A 17,312-nucleotide genomic window follows, 5' to 3' on the forward strand; every position below is an offset into this window, starting at 1 on the left:
CCAGCTCAGCACCCACTGACTCATGATGGAGAAAGGCCCTCTTTTAAAACCCTGAGGCTCCTCCCCCCAGGTAATTAACAAACCAAACTGGACATATCTCCCACATTATACAACATCTCATGTACATATTATTACAATAAATTCTTTCAAAGTACAACATATGTAATACCCTTGACAATGGGTTTCTAGAGTGGCCAGGAAAAATAATAAAATTAACTCAGTTCAAAACTGGCACTTTGTGGTGACGTCACCAGGACGTCAGAGGACTGCGTCCCGCGCACGACACAACATAACCCAGAAGTCAGAGAGGCGCTCGGTTTGACAGTCAGAACATGTGAATGTGGGATGTGTACTGGATGAAAGTTTGAGAGGCAGCAAACTATGGGAAGAACAATGGATTAACAGTGGTCAAGTGTGCACCCAAGACTACTGTGATGACGGTCTGATGGTAAAAAAGATGAAAACGGAGCGAACGGACGGGAGACGAAGTAAATGGACAACCAGGTAATTAGTGTGTGTATGTGTGCGTGCTTCAGCTCATCATGGGAGTTTTCCTACAGTACCTGATGGGGCTCTTCCATCACAGTTGCTAACAAACAAACACACGAAGTGATCACAGTACCTCCTGGAGGAGGTAATGATAACACCCACCGGCGAAACACGCGCGTGTACCCCCCCATTGCACACCACCACACCAACAGATGAATTCCACAGGAAACACTGACTGTATCCAATGGTTCAGTACATCAATCATTAAGGAAGATGACATTCTTTTTTCATGAAGTATAGAAACAATATTTAGCTTTTATTCTTATAGACCGTATTGAAAAAGAAATTCAGGTTCTCAGGAAAATCGACGCTTATCAATTAATCGTTAATCGATCAATAAGGTCAACCAACTAATGATTAATGAATTAATCGATAATTTGCATCCCTAGTCCAGCCACCATCACTGCAGTGTGTACTGATGTAGAACAGGAACAAATAACATCTCCAGTGTCAGAAACCTCCAGTGAGGAGCTAAAGAAAGCACAAGAGGATGATCCTGTCAAGAGTAAGGTGCAACAGTATGCCATGACAGGACAGCGGCCTCAGCTGAGAGGAAGTAATCACCATGATGACATCTCTGTTCTAGTGAGGGAGAGAACCAAGCTGTTTGTCAGTGAAGATGGTACACCAGGGGTCTCAAACATACGGGCCGCCAAAGGTTCCAATCTGGCCCATGGGATGTTTTTGCAAAGTCAAAAATTCCACACTCTTGAACTGAATTCAGCAAAATTAAAAAAAAAAAAAGTATCTTGAATTAAAGAAAAAAATGTTGAATTAAGATCAAGAACAAGATCCCGGATACAAGCGGTCGAAATGAGTTTCCTCCGTAGGGTGGCTGGGTGCACCCTTAGGGATAGGGTGAGGAGCTCGGTCACCAGGGAGGAGCTCGGAGTAGAGCCGCTGCTCCTCCGCGTCGAGAGGGGCCAGCTGAGGTGGCTCGGGCATCTGTTTCGGATGCCTCCTGGACGCCTCCCTGGGGAGGTGTTCCGGGCATGTCCCACCGGGAGGAGACCTCGGGGAAGACCCAGGACACGTTGGAGAGACTATGTCTCTCGGCTGGCCTGGGAACGCCTCAGGGTCCCCCCGGAAGAGCTGGGAGAGGTGTCTGGTGAGAGGGAAGTCTGGGCATCCCTGCTTAGACTGTTGCCCCCGCGACCCAGCCCCGGATAAGCGGAAGATAATGGATGGATGGATGTTGAATTAAGCAAAATGAAGTAAAAAAAAATCTCAAATTAAGCCAAAAAGAATCTTGAATTAAGTAAAAAAAAAAAAAAATCTTAAATTTAGCAAAAAATCTTGAATTAACAACTCTAATTTTTTTCTTTGTTTTAGTGCAAAAAAATAACATTGAATTATGAAAATATTTACATTTACAAACTCTCCTGTACCAATAAAATGTGAATAACCTGAACAAATACGAACAACCTGAAATGTCTGTATTAAATTCAGCCCAATTTGAACTCTTTTCTTCCTGTTCCTCTGTGTTTAGTGTCTTCGTAGATCTGATCCAGAATGCACATGGACAAATGAGAAGTGGAGGAAGAAGATTGTTAAAATTGCACTGATTTTTCTTAAGAAATTTCCATTTTTTCAGGTTATTCACATCTTTTTGGTTGGATAGTTTATAAAAGTATGTATTTTCATAATTTAATGGGCTTTTTTCTTTACACTAAAACACAGACAAATTGTCAGTTGTCATTATTATAAGTTATTCTGTTTTTATTTTACTGGTTGGGTCCACTGCAGATCAAATTGGGCTGAATGTGGAACCTGAAAGAATATGAGTTTGAGAGCCCTGTGGTACACTGAACAGAAAGTCAGTGGCTGCAGCTCAACTAGTGCTACCAAAAACATTTCATCAGCTGAGCTACATGGAGGTACATGAGCAAATGGGACAGCTCGGAGCAGAGCAGACACTCTGCTTGATCCGTGATCGATTGTTTATAACCAGACAGATATAAAACTGCAGGTATAATCAAATGTTTCAGAGCTTTTTCCCTTTGTGCTCCTGCTCAGACACACAGGGTTGAACTCACCACTTCCAGATCTGCTTCAGCAGGTAGTCTGCGGTTGTCTGCATTGTTTTCTCCTGCGTCGTTATGAAGGTTGGCCTCCTTCTCCTTCTGTTCAAAGTATTCCAGGAAAGATGGCTTTACCGGCTGCAAGGTCTCATCTCTCCCTGTGGAACATACAAGCAGTCCAGTGTTTACACAACTACAGCACAAACATTCAAAAAAAACAAGGAAATGACACCAATTTAAGTTGTAACAACCACTGGTGTTGGTAGAGTCCCGGAGGCTGCCGTCCCAGGAGGAGGATGTGGGTGTGGTTAAAGGTTGGAAGACATACACACATGTGGTTGAAATAATAAGTCAATGTCTCTGTTTCAAATAGAGTGGAAATGATTAATCAATTAATTGACTCGAATCAAAAATTGATTACCATTTTCCTGAATCAAAACATCTTTTCCTTAATTTCTCTGCTGTTAAACATTGGTTCCACTGTCGTGTTTCACATGGACACTTATTGTGACGCACATGACGCCAGGATCAACAGTTCATGTCTACAGTGAAACCTCTGGTTTGTAATGTGGAGTCTTTAGAATAATATAAATGGAGTTTATGAACATCCTTTTTGGGGTGGGGGGTCCATTTTATGGTTTGGCATCAGAATAATGCTGCTAAGAATAAACATCACGTTGATCTAAAAACAGACTGTGAAAGCTGAAGCTCAGTGGTCTCCAGAGGACTCCACCCCCCCACAGCCACATGAAACTTTAATGCAGTAAATATGAGATCTGCGCAGATACAGCAGAGAATACAGCTGTTTAAGTCCAGCATGGATGTTTGGATGGATGTTAGTACAGATGTTAGCACGTCATCAGAACAGCCTTCTGCGATCCACGATGGTAAACATCAAAAATGGTTACTTTTAAATGTGACCATTGCATGACTTAAGGATTCATTGGTCAGTTACTGAATTTGGATTTAACTGAAGTGAAAACAATTGATATTATTTATTTTAATTGTATTTTTTTGTTTGTTACATCAGTATTTCAGAGTGTGCCTTTTTGTTAGACTGTAGTTGGTGTCTACGTATTGTTTAATAAATGTCTTACAATAACACATAATAGTCATAATTTCATATTTCCTGTCAACTTTGAACTTTTTTCTTTCCAAAAACATGGTGGGACGGTGGTGGGCTTCCATAGCGGACCTACCACCAGGTTTAGTCAGAGGAAACCCTGAGTAACATTAAAGAGGACTGATATAAGAACTAATACTGTTATCCACAGGGTGATATAGAGGAAACACACACACACAAACACACATATATATGCACACACACACACACAAACACACATATATATGCAGACACACACACACACACAGATATGTGTGTGTCCTAATGGATGTCTCAGTGTTAATGCAGTTCAGAGGCATCAGTGCAGATCTATACTAACTCAATAAGAGGACATCAGACAGAAGACAGAAGACAGCGCCATGTCTGTGGAATTACAAGTCTCACAGATGTAGATGCTGTTCTAGTCAGTCTGAGTCCAAACAAACTGTTCAAACCATGTGACTGTGTTTGGATTTTCATTCCCCCGTGGGTACAACCCCCGTGGGTATGACCACTGTGAGTACAACTGCTGTGGGTACGCCCGCTGTGGGTACGACCACCGTGGGTACAACCATAGTGGGTAGGACCACCATGGCACAGATGAGACTAAACTAAACTAAAAGTTTTCCTTTCATTTACAGACACACAGTTCAGTTCAGAGCTGGTCTGCAGACACTCTGCTGTGTGCTGTGATGGACTCACACCACTATTAAAACACACACACACACACACACTGAAATCCAAAGTCAGTGCTGAAGTGTCTGACTGGGGTTAACTCTTTCATTAAACACACCCACCAATGTCCAAGTCCATTTCAAGCTTCCAAAGGTTCTACCAGCAGCCCCCAGCAGCCCCCCCCCCCCCAGTTACTTTTATCACCGTCATTTATTTGGTTCAATCTCCACACTCTTCACACTCCCCACACATTACTCCTCCTCTTCGTACCTGCTGCTCTGAACTGTGAATGTCACGCGGCCGAAAGTGGTATCAGTGCAGTTGTAACGGATATCTTTTATGAGTACGAGTACAAGTACACACACTGAGCATCGGAGCCGATGCCCGATACTGGGATCGGATCGGTGCATCCCTACTAAATTCTAAATCTACAGCTGTTTCCACTGCATTTATTCACACATTTTTCCATCGTATAAAGGTATAAAAAAAACATTCACAGCCAAAAAGAAAGCAGCTCAGTACAAAAGACAAAAAACATGTGACTGGAGCTGTGAATGACTTCAGGTACACTGGACCTCAAAGGTGATGGTCCCAGTCTGCCCTCTAGTGGACAAAAAACAGATACAGATGCATTTGAAACATGCACTGGAACAGATTTGGTCTTTTTTTTAATCAGGAAACTGACATGTTTCACAACCAGGAAAACATCCTGACAATGGAATAAAACAATGTGATGTAAAACTCCTCATGAATATGAAATATTACAAGTAAAGTTAGAATTAATTAAGATGTGCTTCTTTGACATTTCAACAAAAAACTTACATTAAAAAAGACCTTAGATGGAAGTGTGTGCACACCAGGACTAAAGTGGAACTGGACCCTGGGCGTCAACACTGGAACTGTCCATGGACTTTCAGCAGGTTCCTCTCATCAGTCGGTTCCTGTCATCAGTTGGTTCCTCTTACTCTAGTTCTTCCACCAAACTGCCTGTTAATCCTTCATCTTCTGCGTCACATGACTAACACACATCTCCTCCTATTGTTTGCTCATTTGTGAAATACAGCATCACCACAGGTTTGTGTTTGCACATGTGCTTTAAGGGTACTTACTTTTCATGGTTCCAGCTTCTTCCTCATCGTCATCATCATCAGAGTTGATGACCATGGTGCCCAGCTGGGACTGCATGGTTCCGGTGTCGTGTTCAATCATGGTCCAGGCCGTGCCCCCTAATGAACCGGCGGCCCGGACAGTCCCAGAGTCCCCCGTCCCTGCTCGTACCATCGTCCCCCGGTCCACCTCATCTTCATCCTGAGACACACAAACCGAAGCTTTAGTCCAAGTTACAACTGCAACTCCTGTAACCATCAACAGCATTAGAGCTGAAGGACATGATGAAACATTCTACAGCTGATGTCACACTATCTTTTCCCCTCCACTCCAGAAGCAGGTTCAGGACACTCAGGACTAGAACAAACCCACTCAAACACAGGTTTTACCCACTAGCGGTTCAAAGTCCGTACCGAATTGTCGTCGTCGTCTGCGTCCTGCTCCCTCTGCTCGGCCTCCTCTTGTCTCTTCAGTTTGATCTCCATGGCGTCTGTGATCAGCGCTCGGAGGGTGGAGCTGGGCTTCGCAAACTTAATGAAAGGATGCTGAAGGACACAGATGGCAATGAAGACATACAAAGACACACAGTCAGTCCAAGTCAAAGGTTACAGCTCATTTTACATCTTCTATCCATCAAATATACTAATGCCATTTGAAGAACAGAACCTTCACTTTTCTGTTTGAACAGACACAGTTCATTTGTAACCCAGTGGAAGCACCTGTAACAGCTGTGTGGCAGTGGCCCTCTGTTCAGGGTTTTTCACCAAACACTGGCCAACGAACTGTTGAAACTCTGAAGACCACAAGTCTGGGTTTCGAAACTTCGGGGGATCATTTGTAGGAATCATGAAGATGGCCTGGAAAAGGAAACACAAGATTCATTAGAGTGGATATACACGTGAAATAAAAATATGCACTTTACACACACAAGAGTGAACCAGAAGACAGAAGACCAGAAGACAGAAGACAGGAAGACCAGAAGACAGGAAGACCAGAAGACAGAAGACCAGAAGACAGAAGACCAGAAGACAGGAAGACCAGAAGACAGAAGACCAGAAGACAGGAAGACCAGAAGACAGAAGACCAGAGGACAGAAAGACCAGAGGACCAGAAGACAGAAAGACCAGAGGACAGAAGACCAGAAGACAGAAGACCAGAAGACAAGAAGACAGGAAGACAGGAAGACCAGAGGACCAGAAGACAGAAAGACCAGAGGACAGAAGACCAGAAGACAGAAGACAAGAAGACCAGAGGACAGAAGACAGGAAGACCAGAAGACAGAAGACCAGAAGACAAGAAGACCAGAAGACAAGAAGACCAGAAGACAAGAAGACCAGAGGACAGAAGACAGGAAGACCAGAAGACAGAAGACCAGAAGACAGGAAGACCAGGATGGAGTGTGTCTCACCCTCATGGGATGGATGTCTGCGTACGGGGGCTTCCCTTCGGCCATCTCTATCGCTGTTATTCCCAGGGACCAGATGTCTGCCACGCAGTTGTATCCAATCTCCTGGATGACCTCTGGGGCCATCCAGAACGGCGTACCGATCACTGTGTTCCGCTTCGCCATGGTGTCCTGTCACGGCAGACCAGGAAGAACATTACAGAACCTTTAGTAGACATGGTCCCACCCACACAGCCCCACCCACACAGTCAGTATGTGTCCCACAGAGGGTTTCTTTAAAGCTGAAGGGGTCTCACTGTGAGCTGTCCGGCCACTCCAAAGTCTGCCAGTTTGGCCTGACCCTCGCTGTTCAACAGGATGTTTCCAGCTTTGATGTCTCTGTGGATTTTCCTCATGAAGTGAAGATACTCCAGACCTTTAAGAGTCGACTGAAGGATGGTGGCGATCTCCTCCTCTGTGAGCTACGACACAAACACAGGACAAGCAGGGATGAAGATACAGCTGGGAGTACAATACAGCTGCAGGTAAACAAACAAACAAACAAGTAACAAACAGTCAGTACAATACAGCTGCAGGTAGGGCTGTGCAATTAATCGAAATTCAATTACGATTTCGATTATTAGACGCAACAATTACAAAAATTATGTAATCGAGAAAAAACGATTATTATTTTTGAGTTGTTTTAATTCACGCGCACGCAAGCTACCATGAGCTGCTCTGCCCCGCCCCCCTCTAAGCTACTGCTGCCTGCTAGCCGGCAGGTCCACCCCAAGAGGAAAGTTGTACCTAGCGGTCTGGACAAATGGCAGGAGAATCACAGCAGAAGTGCTTGGTAAACAAAAAAGGCAAGTCAAATTCAATTGTATGGAATCACTTTGGGTTTGATGAAGAAGACGAAGAGCAAAAACACATCACGTGCAAAAAGTGTTTCGTAGTTGTGTCCGCACCGACCGCTAACACAACAAACCTTTGTAACCATCTAAAGTTTAACCACCGCCACCGTTATCATAATCTTATGAAAAACTAAAACACATAAAAACAACTTCGTCCGCAATGTAATCTTCAGTTTCCGAATCTCTTTACGCTGCAACTCCCGTATTAACCTGACCTAACCTAACCCGTATAACCCTAATGTGCGTATTCTAGATGGCTGATGTATACAGAAGGCCTGAACTGAAACCTCACGGCACGCCACTGAATTTACTGTTTCATACTACATTGAACATACTTGAATTTATAATTTGCACTTTACGTGAGTTTTTTTTTTTTTTTTTTTTAAATTGCTACAGTTCTATGGCAAGTCTATAGCAGTTTAATTACAGTGCACTATTTATTTACAAAAGGAAACATACTTGAATTTACAGTACACTTATTTGCATTCAAAGATTTTTTTGTTTCATACAAAAGTGAACATACTTTGCTTTAGTGGTTAAAAGCTTTATTTATGTTTAAAGAGTATATTTTACATTGTTTTGCAAGAAAAAAATAAACAACTTTAAGGTTAACAAATAATCGTTTTTAATAATCGTGATTTCAATTATTGCTAAAATAATCGTGATTTTTTTTTTTTTTCTATAATCGAGCAGCCCTAGCTGCAGGTAAACAAACAAAAAAATAAACAAACAAGTAACAAACAGTCAGTACAATACAGCTGCAGGTACACAAACAAACAAAAACAAACAGAAAGACAGACAGACAAAGAGTCAGTACAATACAGCTGCAGGTAAACAAACAAACAAATAAACAAAGAGTCAGTACAATACAGTGGCAGGTACACAAACAAAAAAACAAAGAGTCAGTACAATACAGCTGCAGGTAAACAAACAATCAAATAAACAGACAAAGAGTCAGTACAATAAAACTGCAGGTACACAAACAAACAAACAAATAAACAGACAAACTGACAAAGAGTAAGTACAATACAGCCACAGGTAAACAACAAACAAACAGACAAACAAACAGAGAGACAGACAAACAAACAGACAAACAAACAAAGAGTCAGTACAATACAGCCACAGGTAAACAAACAAACAAACAAACAAACAGACAAATGTGCATCACTATAAGTGTCTGTGTGAAACGACAGTGGAACCAATGTTGAGCAGGAGCAAAATTAATAAAAAAACTAAGCTTGGATTTGATTCAGAAAAACTGTCACCGAATAGTTTTAAAAATTGATTCGAGTCGATTCATCGTTTCAACTCTAGTGTTTTTAGAACAGTTCTGATTTTCTGCAGAAATGACTTCATTAAACACTCAAATGTTCGATATTGTGATATTTACTGTTGTTTCCAGGTGCATTTAAAGACAGTTCTACAGAATGTAAATGAACAGAAAACTACAAATTAAATACAAACTGGATATATTATACATCGAACATCTGGATCAAATGACTCATATCAGGATTAGACACCTGTCACATGGTACGCACAAGCAAACTCAAACTAATATGTGGTTTACCCACACGTCAAAAATAAATACATAAAACTGGGGGCAGTCCAAGTTATGGATGGGCTTTTATCTAATATTAAAAGGTTTCCTTTGGTTTCCCACTTCTCTGGAATCATACACACACACATATTAGACCATTAGTGTGTGAGTGTGTGTGTGTGTTGTTACTATATGTATTTATGTTTATTTATGTGTGTGTTGTTACTGTATGTACTTATGTTTATTACCTCCGCCAAGGAGGTTATGTTTTTGCCTGGGTTTGTTTGTTTGTCTGTCCGTTAGTGTGCAACATAACTCAAAAAGTTATGGACAGATTTTGATGAAATTTTCAGGGTTTGTTGGAAATGGGATAAGGAAGAAATGATTAAATTTTGGTGGTGGTCGGGGGTGGGGGGGCCCACGGGGGGGCCCACTGATCAGCCTTGGCGGAGGTCTGCGCTCTCCGAGTGCTTCTAGTTTATGTACATGTTGTTACTGTATTTACAAGGCCTGTAATGGTCCACATACTGTACAGAACCGTTTCAGTACACACCTGTTCGGTTCGGTACACAGCTGTACCAAAATGGCACACTATGTTGAGAAAAAGAAAACGGAACGAAAGACGTCGTTCGATGCAGAACTTTAAATCCGCGCAACTTCCACACGGACATATTGTCTCTCTGTCTCTCTCACACGCTGTATAACAGAGGAATAGAATCTGGGAGTTGGACGTTGAAAGTATGTAAAGTTTCACTTTTGTTTCATGGCAGCGTTAGTTAAGTTAGTTATGGACCCTCCCCCGTGTTTTTGACAAATTGCACCCTGCACACACACACACACACACACAAGTACACACAGTGTCCTAAACAGTTTGTTCTCTGTCCTAAAATAAATATTTTAGTTCATTTTGTTGTCAGTGTTTCTCTTCAGTTTGTTTTAACAGAATACCACTTTACCCTCTTGTTAATGTTGCACTTCATGTGGAATTTTTTGGTTGCTCTTTTTCTGCAGAATGTGAACTGACAGAACTTGGATTAGATTTGTGTTGTTTGTTCAAAACTACCTTTAAGGGAAAAGTGCAATACTAATGTTTAAAATACATTTAGTAATATTTTATTTATTTTATTTTCTATTTGATTTACAGCAGCAGAATTATATTTTTCCTGTTTTTCTATATTCTATTGTCTCCAAAAATTGGGGGAAAAATGTTCAAAAATTCATAATAAATGCATCAAAGACATTTTGAGGGGTTTTCTTTCTTCCTGTACTGAACCAAAAAAAAACGAACCGTGGCTTTGAAAACTGAAAACATAACGAAATGAAAATTTTGTGTACCCTTGCAGGCCTAATATTTATGTTTATTTATGTGTGTGTTGTTACTGTATGTTTGTTTATGTGTGTGTGTTGTTACTGTATGTATTTATGTTTATGTGTGCGTGTGTGTGTGTGTGTGTTGGTGGTATTGCATTACCGTCTTATTGCGTATTCGAATGATGTCCGACACTGATCCGGCCCCGCAGTACTCCATGACGATCCACAGGTCACTGTTCTTGAAGTAGCTGCCATAGTATCGCACCACATGAGGGCTGAACACACACACACACACGCACACACGCACACACGCACACACACACACACACACACACACACACACACACACACACACACACACACTGAACTGGGGCTGCATTCACACACCTGAACACTTCAAACGGTGTCTGATTTCATTCACTATAGGATCAGCTTTCACCATAAACAGCAAATATCATGTGGACATGATCAACTCTGCAGTAAAACTGAAATCTTTAAAAAATATATATCTGTCATCGTTTAGAGCAGTGGTTCTCAAACTGTGGGGCGGGCCCACTAGGGGAGGCACGAAGGCTTGTCAGAGGGGGCATGGGCTCACTCCTGGGTGTTTTTTTTTCTTCAGGTTAGAACATGTATCAGGTGGAACTAATGTTTTAGCGTTGGAGCACCCTGGACTCATTTTAAGGACATACAACAAACAAATCTACTGCCATGGTGATCTGTCACTAGACTAGACAAAGAGTTTAGGTTTGAAGAATGGACAAGGACAGGACTGGAAAAGAAAAAAAAGTCATATGTTTGTGTTTTTGCACAGTTTGTACAGTTTGCATGTTAATTTTCTGAGATGTGCAATGTAAATAGGCTCATTGCAGCCACTGATATTGTTCATTTTTGTTACCAAAATTTGTTTGTTGTTCTAAAAAAAGTTACTTTATTGTCATAGTTGTAAGATAATTGCACATTTCCTATTTTTATTTGGAAAAATATTATCTCAGGGAGCTGTCTTGTTGAGTTTATTTGTATTATTCACGCAAAAATCTTAAATTTATTTTTAATTTGTACAACAAATTATTGAAAAAAAAAAAAAAAAGCAAAAAGTATTGTTACAATATTGATGTTTCTTTCAAAAAAGTTATAATTGCACCACTGTTTAAAATGTTGTTGGGGTTGAGGGGGACCTGGAGATTTTTCATCCTCCAAAGGGGGGCCCAAGAGAAAAACATTGAGAACCACTGGTTTACACTAAAACATATACAGTAGAAATATTGTGAACATTATTTGAACAAGTTACATACAAGGTTTCACACATTAACTAAATGACATACAAGGTTTCACAGAATAACTAAATTACATACAAGGTTTCACAGACTTAACTCGGGCTCCGCCCACAGCAGGTCTTAATGCACTATTAGATTTTTGGGTTAAATCTGATTTTTTTGTGTGTGTTGGTTCATATTCTGTATCAAATGTGACTTCTATCAGTTTTGAGTCTGAACTGAATGTGACACTGAAGTGACCCACATGGACTAAAGAGGTCCTGAAGTGACCCACATGGACTAAAGAGGTCCTGAAGTGACCCACATGGACTAAAGAGGTCCTGATGGAATACCAGACCACACAGACACACACTGTGTTTACAGAAGGAAATATGAGGTGTCTCATCTCGGCGCCGAACTGTGACATTTGTCGCATTTCAATGACGTAAAGGTTGGATAAATGCAACCTGGAGGTTCAGACTGAAGTCACACTGGAAAATATCAGATCTGGATCAGATTTAGGACCACATATGAAAGTGGTCCAGGTCAGATTTAGGACCACATATGAAAGTGGTCCAGGTCAGATTTGGACCACACAGAACCTGCCGTCTGAACGCAGCCTTAGTTCTTAAACGTACCTGTTGCACTGCTGCATGATGGAGATCTCCTTGATGATCTCCTGAAGGTCGGATTCCACAGGAACCTGTTTGATGGCGACTATCTCCCCTGTTTCTTTATAATGGGCTTTAAACACACAGCCATAGGACCTGCACACAAAACAGTGACAGTCATTACCACAGCTGTTGAGCAGGGCACGAGTGTGTACGACTGTGTATGGGTGTGTACGAGTGTGTACGATTGTGTACATGAGTGTGTATAAGTGTATACGACTATGTATGAGTGTGTATAAGTGTATATGAGTGTGTATGAGTGTGTATAAGTGTGTACGAGGGTGTATATGAGTGAGTATAAGTGTGTATGAGTGTGTATAAGTGTGTATATGAGTGAGTATAAGTGTGTATGAGTGTGTATAAGTGTGTATATGAGTGAGTATAAGTGTGTATGAGTGTGTATAAGTGTGTATATGAGTGAGTATAAGTGTGTATGAGTGTGTATAAGTGTGTATATGAGTGTGTATAAGTGTGTATATGAGTGTGTATAAGTGTGTATGAGTGTGTATAAGTGTGTATATGAGTGAGTATAAGTGTGTATGAGTGTGTATAAGTGTGTATATGAGTGAGTATAAGTGTGTATGAGTGTGTATATGAGTGTGTATAACTGTGTATGAGTGTGTACGAGTGTGTATAAGTGTGTATATGAGTGAGTATAAGTGTGTATAAGTGTGTATATGAGTGAGTACAAGTGTGTATGAGTGTGTATAAGTGTGTACGAGGGTGTATATGAGTGAGTATAAGTGTACATGAGTGTGTAAGTGTGTATATGAGTGTGTATGAGTGTGTATAAGTGTGTATATGAGTGAGTATAAGTGTGTATGAGTGTGTATAAGTGTGTATATGAGTGAGTATAAGTGTGTATGAGTGTGTATAAGTGTGTATATGAGTGTGTATAAGTGTGTATATGAGTGTGTATAAGTGTGTATGAGTGTGTATAAGTGTGTATATGAGTGAGTATAAGTGTGTATGAGTGTGTATAAGTGTGTATATGAGTGAGTATAAGTGTGTATGAGTGTGTATATGAGTGTGTATAACTGTGTATGAGTGTGTACGAGTGTGTATAAGTGTGTATATGAGTGAGTATGAGTGTGTATAAGTGTGTATATGAGTGAGTACAAGTGTGTATGAGTGTGTATAAGTGTGTATATGAGTGAGTATAAGTGTGTATGAGTGTGTATATGAGTGTGTATAACTGTGTATGAGTGTGTACGAGTGTGTATAAGTGTGTATATGAGTGAGTATAAGTGTGTATGAGTGTGTACGAGTGTGTATATGAGTGTGTATAAGTGTGTATGAGTGTGTATAAGTGTGTATATGAGTGAGTATAAGTGTGTATGAGTGTGTATAAGTGTGTATATGAGTGAGTATAAGTGTGTATGAGTGTGTATATGAGTGTGTATAACTGTGTATGAGTGTGTACGAGTGTGTATAAGTGTGTATATGAGTGAGTATGAGTGTGTATAAGTGTGTATATGAGTGAGTACAAGTGTGTATAAGTGTGTATATGAGTGAGTATAAGTGTGTATGAGTGTGTATATGAGTGTGTATAACTGTGTATGAGTGTGTACGAGTGTGTATAAGTGTGTATATGAGTGAGTATAAGTGTGTATGAGTGTGTACGAGTGTGTAGGAGTGTATACGAGTGTGTATAAGTGTGTACAAGTGTGTATGAGTGTGTATATGAGTGTGTATAAGTGTGTATGAGTGTGTACGAGCGTGTATAAGTGTGTATATGAGTGAGTATAAGTGTGTATGAGTGTGTACGAGTGTGTATGAGTGTGTACGAGTGTGTATAAGTGTGTATATGAGTGAGTATAAGTGTGTATGAGTGTGTACGAGTGTGTATGAGTGTGTACGAGTGTGTATGAGTGTATACGAGTGTGTACAAGTGTGTACAAGTGTGTATAAGTGTGTATATGAGTGTGTATGAGTGTTTATAAGTGTGTATGAGTGTGTATAAGTGTGTATGAGTGTGTACGAGTGTGTATATGAGTGTGTATAAGTGTGTATAAGAGTGTGTACGGGTGTGTATAAGTGTGTATATGAGTGTGTATAAGTGTATATGAGTGTGTATAAGTGTACATGAGTGTGTATAAGTGTGTACGAGTGTGTATAAGTGTGTATATGAGTGTGTATAAGTGTACATGAGTGTGTATAAGTGTGTACGAGTGTGTATATGAGTGTGTTTAAGTGTACATGAGTGTGTATAAGTGTGTACGAGTGTGTATAAGTGTGTATATGAGTGTGTGTAAGTGTACATGAGTGTGTATGAGTGTGTATGAGTGTTTGGTGGAGGTCAGAGGTCACTGCTGACTGGCAGACATCCATCTGTCCGTCCGTCTGCCTGTCTGTCCATCCGTTCGTCCATCTGTCTGTCCGTCCATCTGTCTGTCTGTCCGTCTGTCCATTAGTCCATCTGTCCGCCGGTCCATCCATTTGTCCGTCTGTCCATCCATCTGTCCGTCTGTCCATCCATCTGTCTGTCCGTCCATCCATCTGTCCGTCTGTCCATCCATCTGTCCGTCTGTCCATCCATCTGTCCGTCCGTCCGTCCCAGGACAGCTGTGTCCACAGATGCAGGTTAATGTCAGTATGTGAATGTGGAGTCAATGAATAAAGATAAAGTTGATTTTGAACAGAAGTAACAATAAAAAATAATGGTGAACAAAAGGCAAAGAGACATGCCACATTTAAACGGAACACTCTAGAACACTGAAGGCAATAAGGTAACCAAAAAAAAGAAATGGAGTAGGAAGAAGCTGACACCCCCCCGCCCCCCTGTTGTTACTGTATCTGTGGAAAATAAGGCTTTTATACATCTGACACTTGTGATGTTTTCACACTGTTTGATATTTTGTTCCATTCTGTTCCACAAAACTACTCCACCATATGAAACACATGTTGAACATTAGTTCTAGTCCAACATTAGTCAGGACTCCATCTGCACGTGGGAAGAACTTCTGTTTATTTCTGACTCTGTCTAATATTTGTGCTGTTTTAAATGTGAATGTATGTGGGAGTGAGAGTGGTTTGTTGGTTTGTTCCAGATATTCTGTGTTGTTAATGAATAATAGATTCAGTGTAAACACTCAGAGTTCAGACTAAAGAAAAGCTCCGTATAAATCCAACTCATTATCATCTATTATTTGAACTCTGTGATTTGAAGTCTGTCATGGTTTACTTTGAAGGTTTCTGCTCCATCTCACATTAGGTATTCGAAGTGTTCTGTCATTGAGTCTAGTTTAGACATGAGTCTAAACATGATTAGCGAGATGTTTGTAAATTTGTTGTACAAAAAGCCAGAAAAGAGACTAAAAGAAGATATCTGTATATCTGTTGTTGGAGTTGGTCTCCTGCTTCAAATACCTGGGAGTACACATCTCAAATAATCTTAACTGGACAAACAACACTAGCAGTCTGCTGAAAAAAGCCCACCAACACCTATATTTTCTAAGGCAACTCAAGAAAGCAGGTTTGAGCCCCTCTGTCCTGACTGCTTCTTATAGATGTGCAGTGGAGAGCATCCTCACCTCCAACGTGACTGTGTGGTTCAACAGCTGCACAGTGGTGAGAAGAAAGCACTGCAGCAGGTGGTGAGAGCTGCAGAGCACATCTGTGACTGCTGTGTGCCCTGCATCCAAGACCTGTACACCAGCAGGTGCAGGAAAAAAGCCCCGAACATCATGGATGACACCACCCACCCTGCACATGGACTTTTTACCCTTCTCCCATCAGGCAGGAGACTACGGCACATCCAAGCATGGACCACCAGACTCCGAAACAGCTTTTATCCAGAGGCGGTTAGAATGATGAACTCCTGCTGAACTTGAGTCCAGAATGCACTTTAAATTGGCACTTTACTGCTGTGCACTTTATAAATAAAACTTTTTCAGTTATTTTTATATCAGTATTTTATTATTTTTATTATTTTATTAGTAATTTTATACTATTTTACTAATGCTGCTGACAGTCGGGGAACTGAGTGCAATATTTTGTTTGTGTATTTTTTATTTGCCGGAATGACAAATAAACTTGAATCTGAATCTGAGTTAAATTATGGAATGAGGCCAGCGTGGATATAAGAATGTGGAGCTCATTTTTGATATTCACAAAAATGGTATGTAGGGCAATTTTTGAAGGATACAACTGTTAAGATCTAATAAGTAGTAAGTAAATAATTTATTTTTGACTTGAGATTAAACAAGTGTTCAGAGAACACAAACCTCTGCCAAGCACCCTGAACAGTGTGCATGTGTGGATCGACTATTTCTGTTGAAATCCGACAGTTTCCAGGTTGTTCCATACAGCAGAAAAAGTTGAATCTTGGTCCCAGTCATGTGTCTGTCCAATTAGATTCAATTCACATCAATATTAGTTGAGTTCTAATTTCAAATGTGTGGTAAATGGGATTTTCAATGTTCAATGGAAATATCCACAGAGTCCACATTCCACAGTGGATGTGGACAATTTAGTTCCAGATACAAGAGATTGTTCTAAGCTACAGGTGGATCCAATTGGAGGAGAATCGGAGTCATTTGGAATTTTTGATGAATTTTGGAAAATGTCTCAATGATGACAGATGGAAAATTGTAGATGTTGTGACCTTGCTGTGACCCTGAACTTTGGCCTACTGGGACCAAAATGGAATGGGTTGGTCCCAGGGCCTAGGCCTATCTGTGGGGAAGATTTGGGAAAGATGGGTGGAAGAGTTTTACACTAAAGTTGCAAACAAACAAACAAACAAACAAACAAACAAACAAACAAACACACAAAGTAAAATGA

The 17,312-nt window shown here is 40.6% G+C and overlaps 1 protein-coding gene across 1 annotated transcript in view; it reads right to left on the reverse strand.

Moving 5' to 3' along the window:
* The window catches only part of LOC115419989 (serine/threonine-protein kinase 3/4-like), a 34,495-nt gene that overhangs the window by 6,900 nt on the left and 10,283 nt on the right, over positions 1-17,312 (reverse strand). The window contains exons 3-10 of the mRNA XM_030135085.1: positions 12,495-12,623; positions 10,761-10,875; positions 7,156-7,320; positions 6,863-7,030; positions 6,174-6,311; positions 5,868-5,999; positions 5,457-5,655; positions 2,586-2,728 (exon numbers count right to left, since the gene is read on the reverse strand). Coding sequence (XP_029990945.1) covers positions 2,586-2,728; positions 5,457-5,655; positions 5,868-5,999; positions 6,174-6,311; positions 6,863-7,030; positions 7,156-7,320; positions 10,761-10,875; positions 12,495-12,623 — 1,189 coding nt within the window. The remainder of the gene's footprint in view (positions 1-2,585; positions 2,729-5,456; positions 5,656-5,867; positions 6,000-6,173; positions 6,312-6,862; positions 7,031-7,155; positions 7,321-10,760; positions 10,876-12,494; positions 12,624-17,312) is intronic.

This window comes from Sphaeramia orbicularis, chromosome 5 (assembly GCF_902148855.1).
Source record: "Sphaeramia orbicularis chromosome 5, fSphaOr1.1, whole genome shotgun sequence".
Classification (NCBI taxonomy): domain Eukaryota; kingdom Metazoa; phylum Chordata; class Actinopteri; order Kurtiformes; family Apogonidae; genus Sphaeramia; species Sphaeramia orbicularis.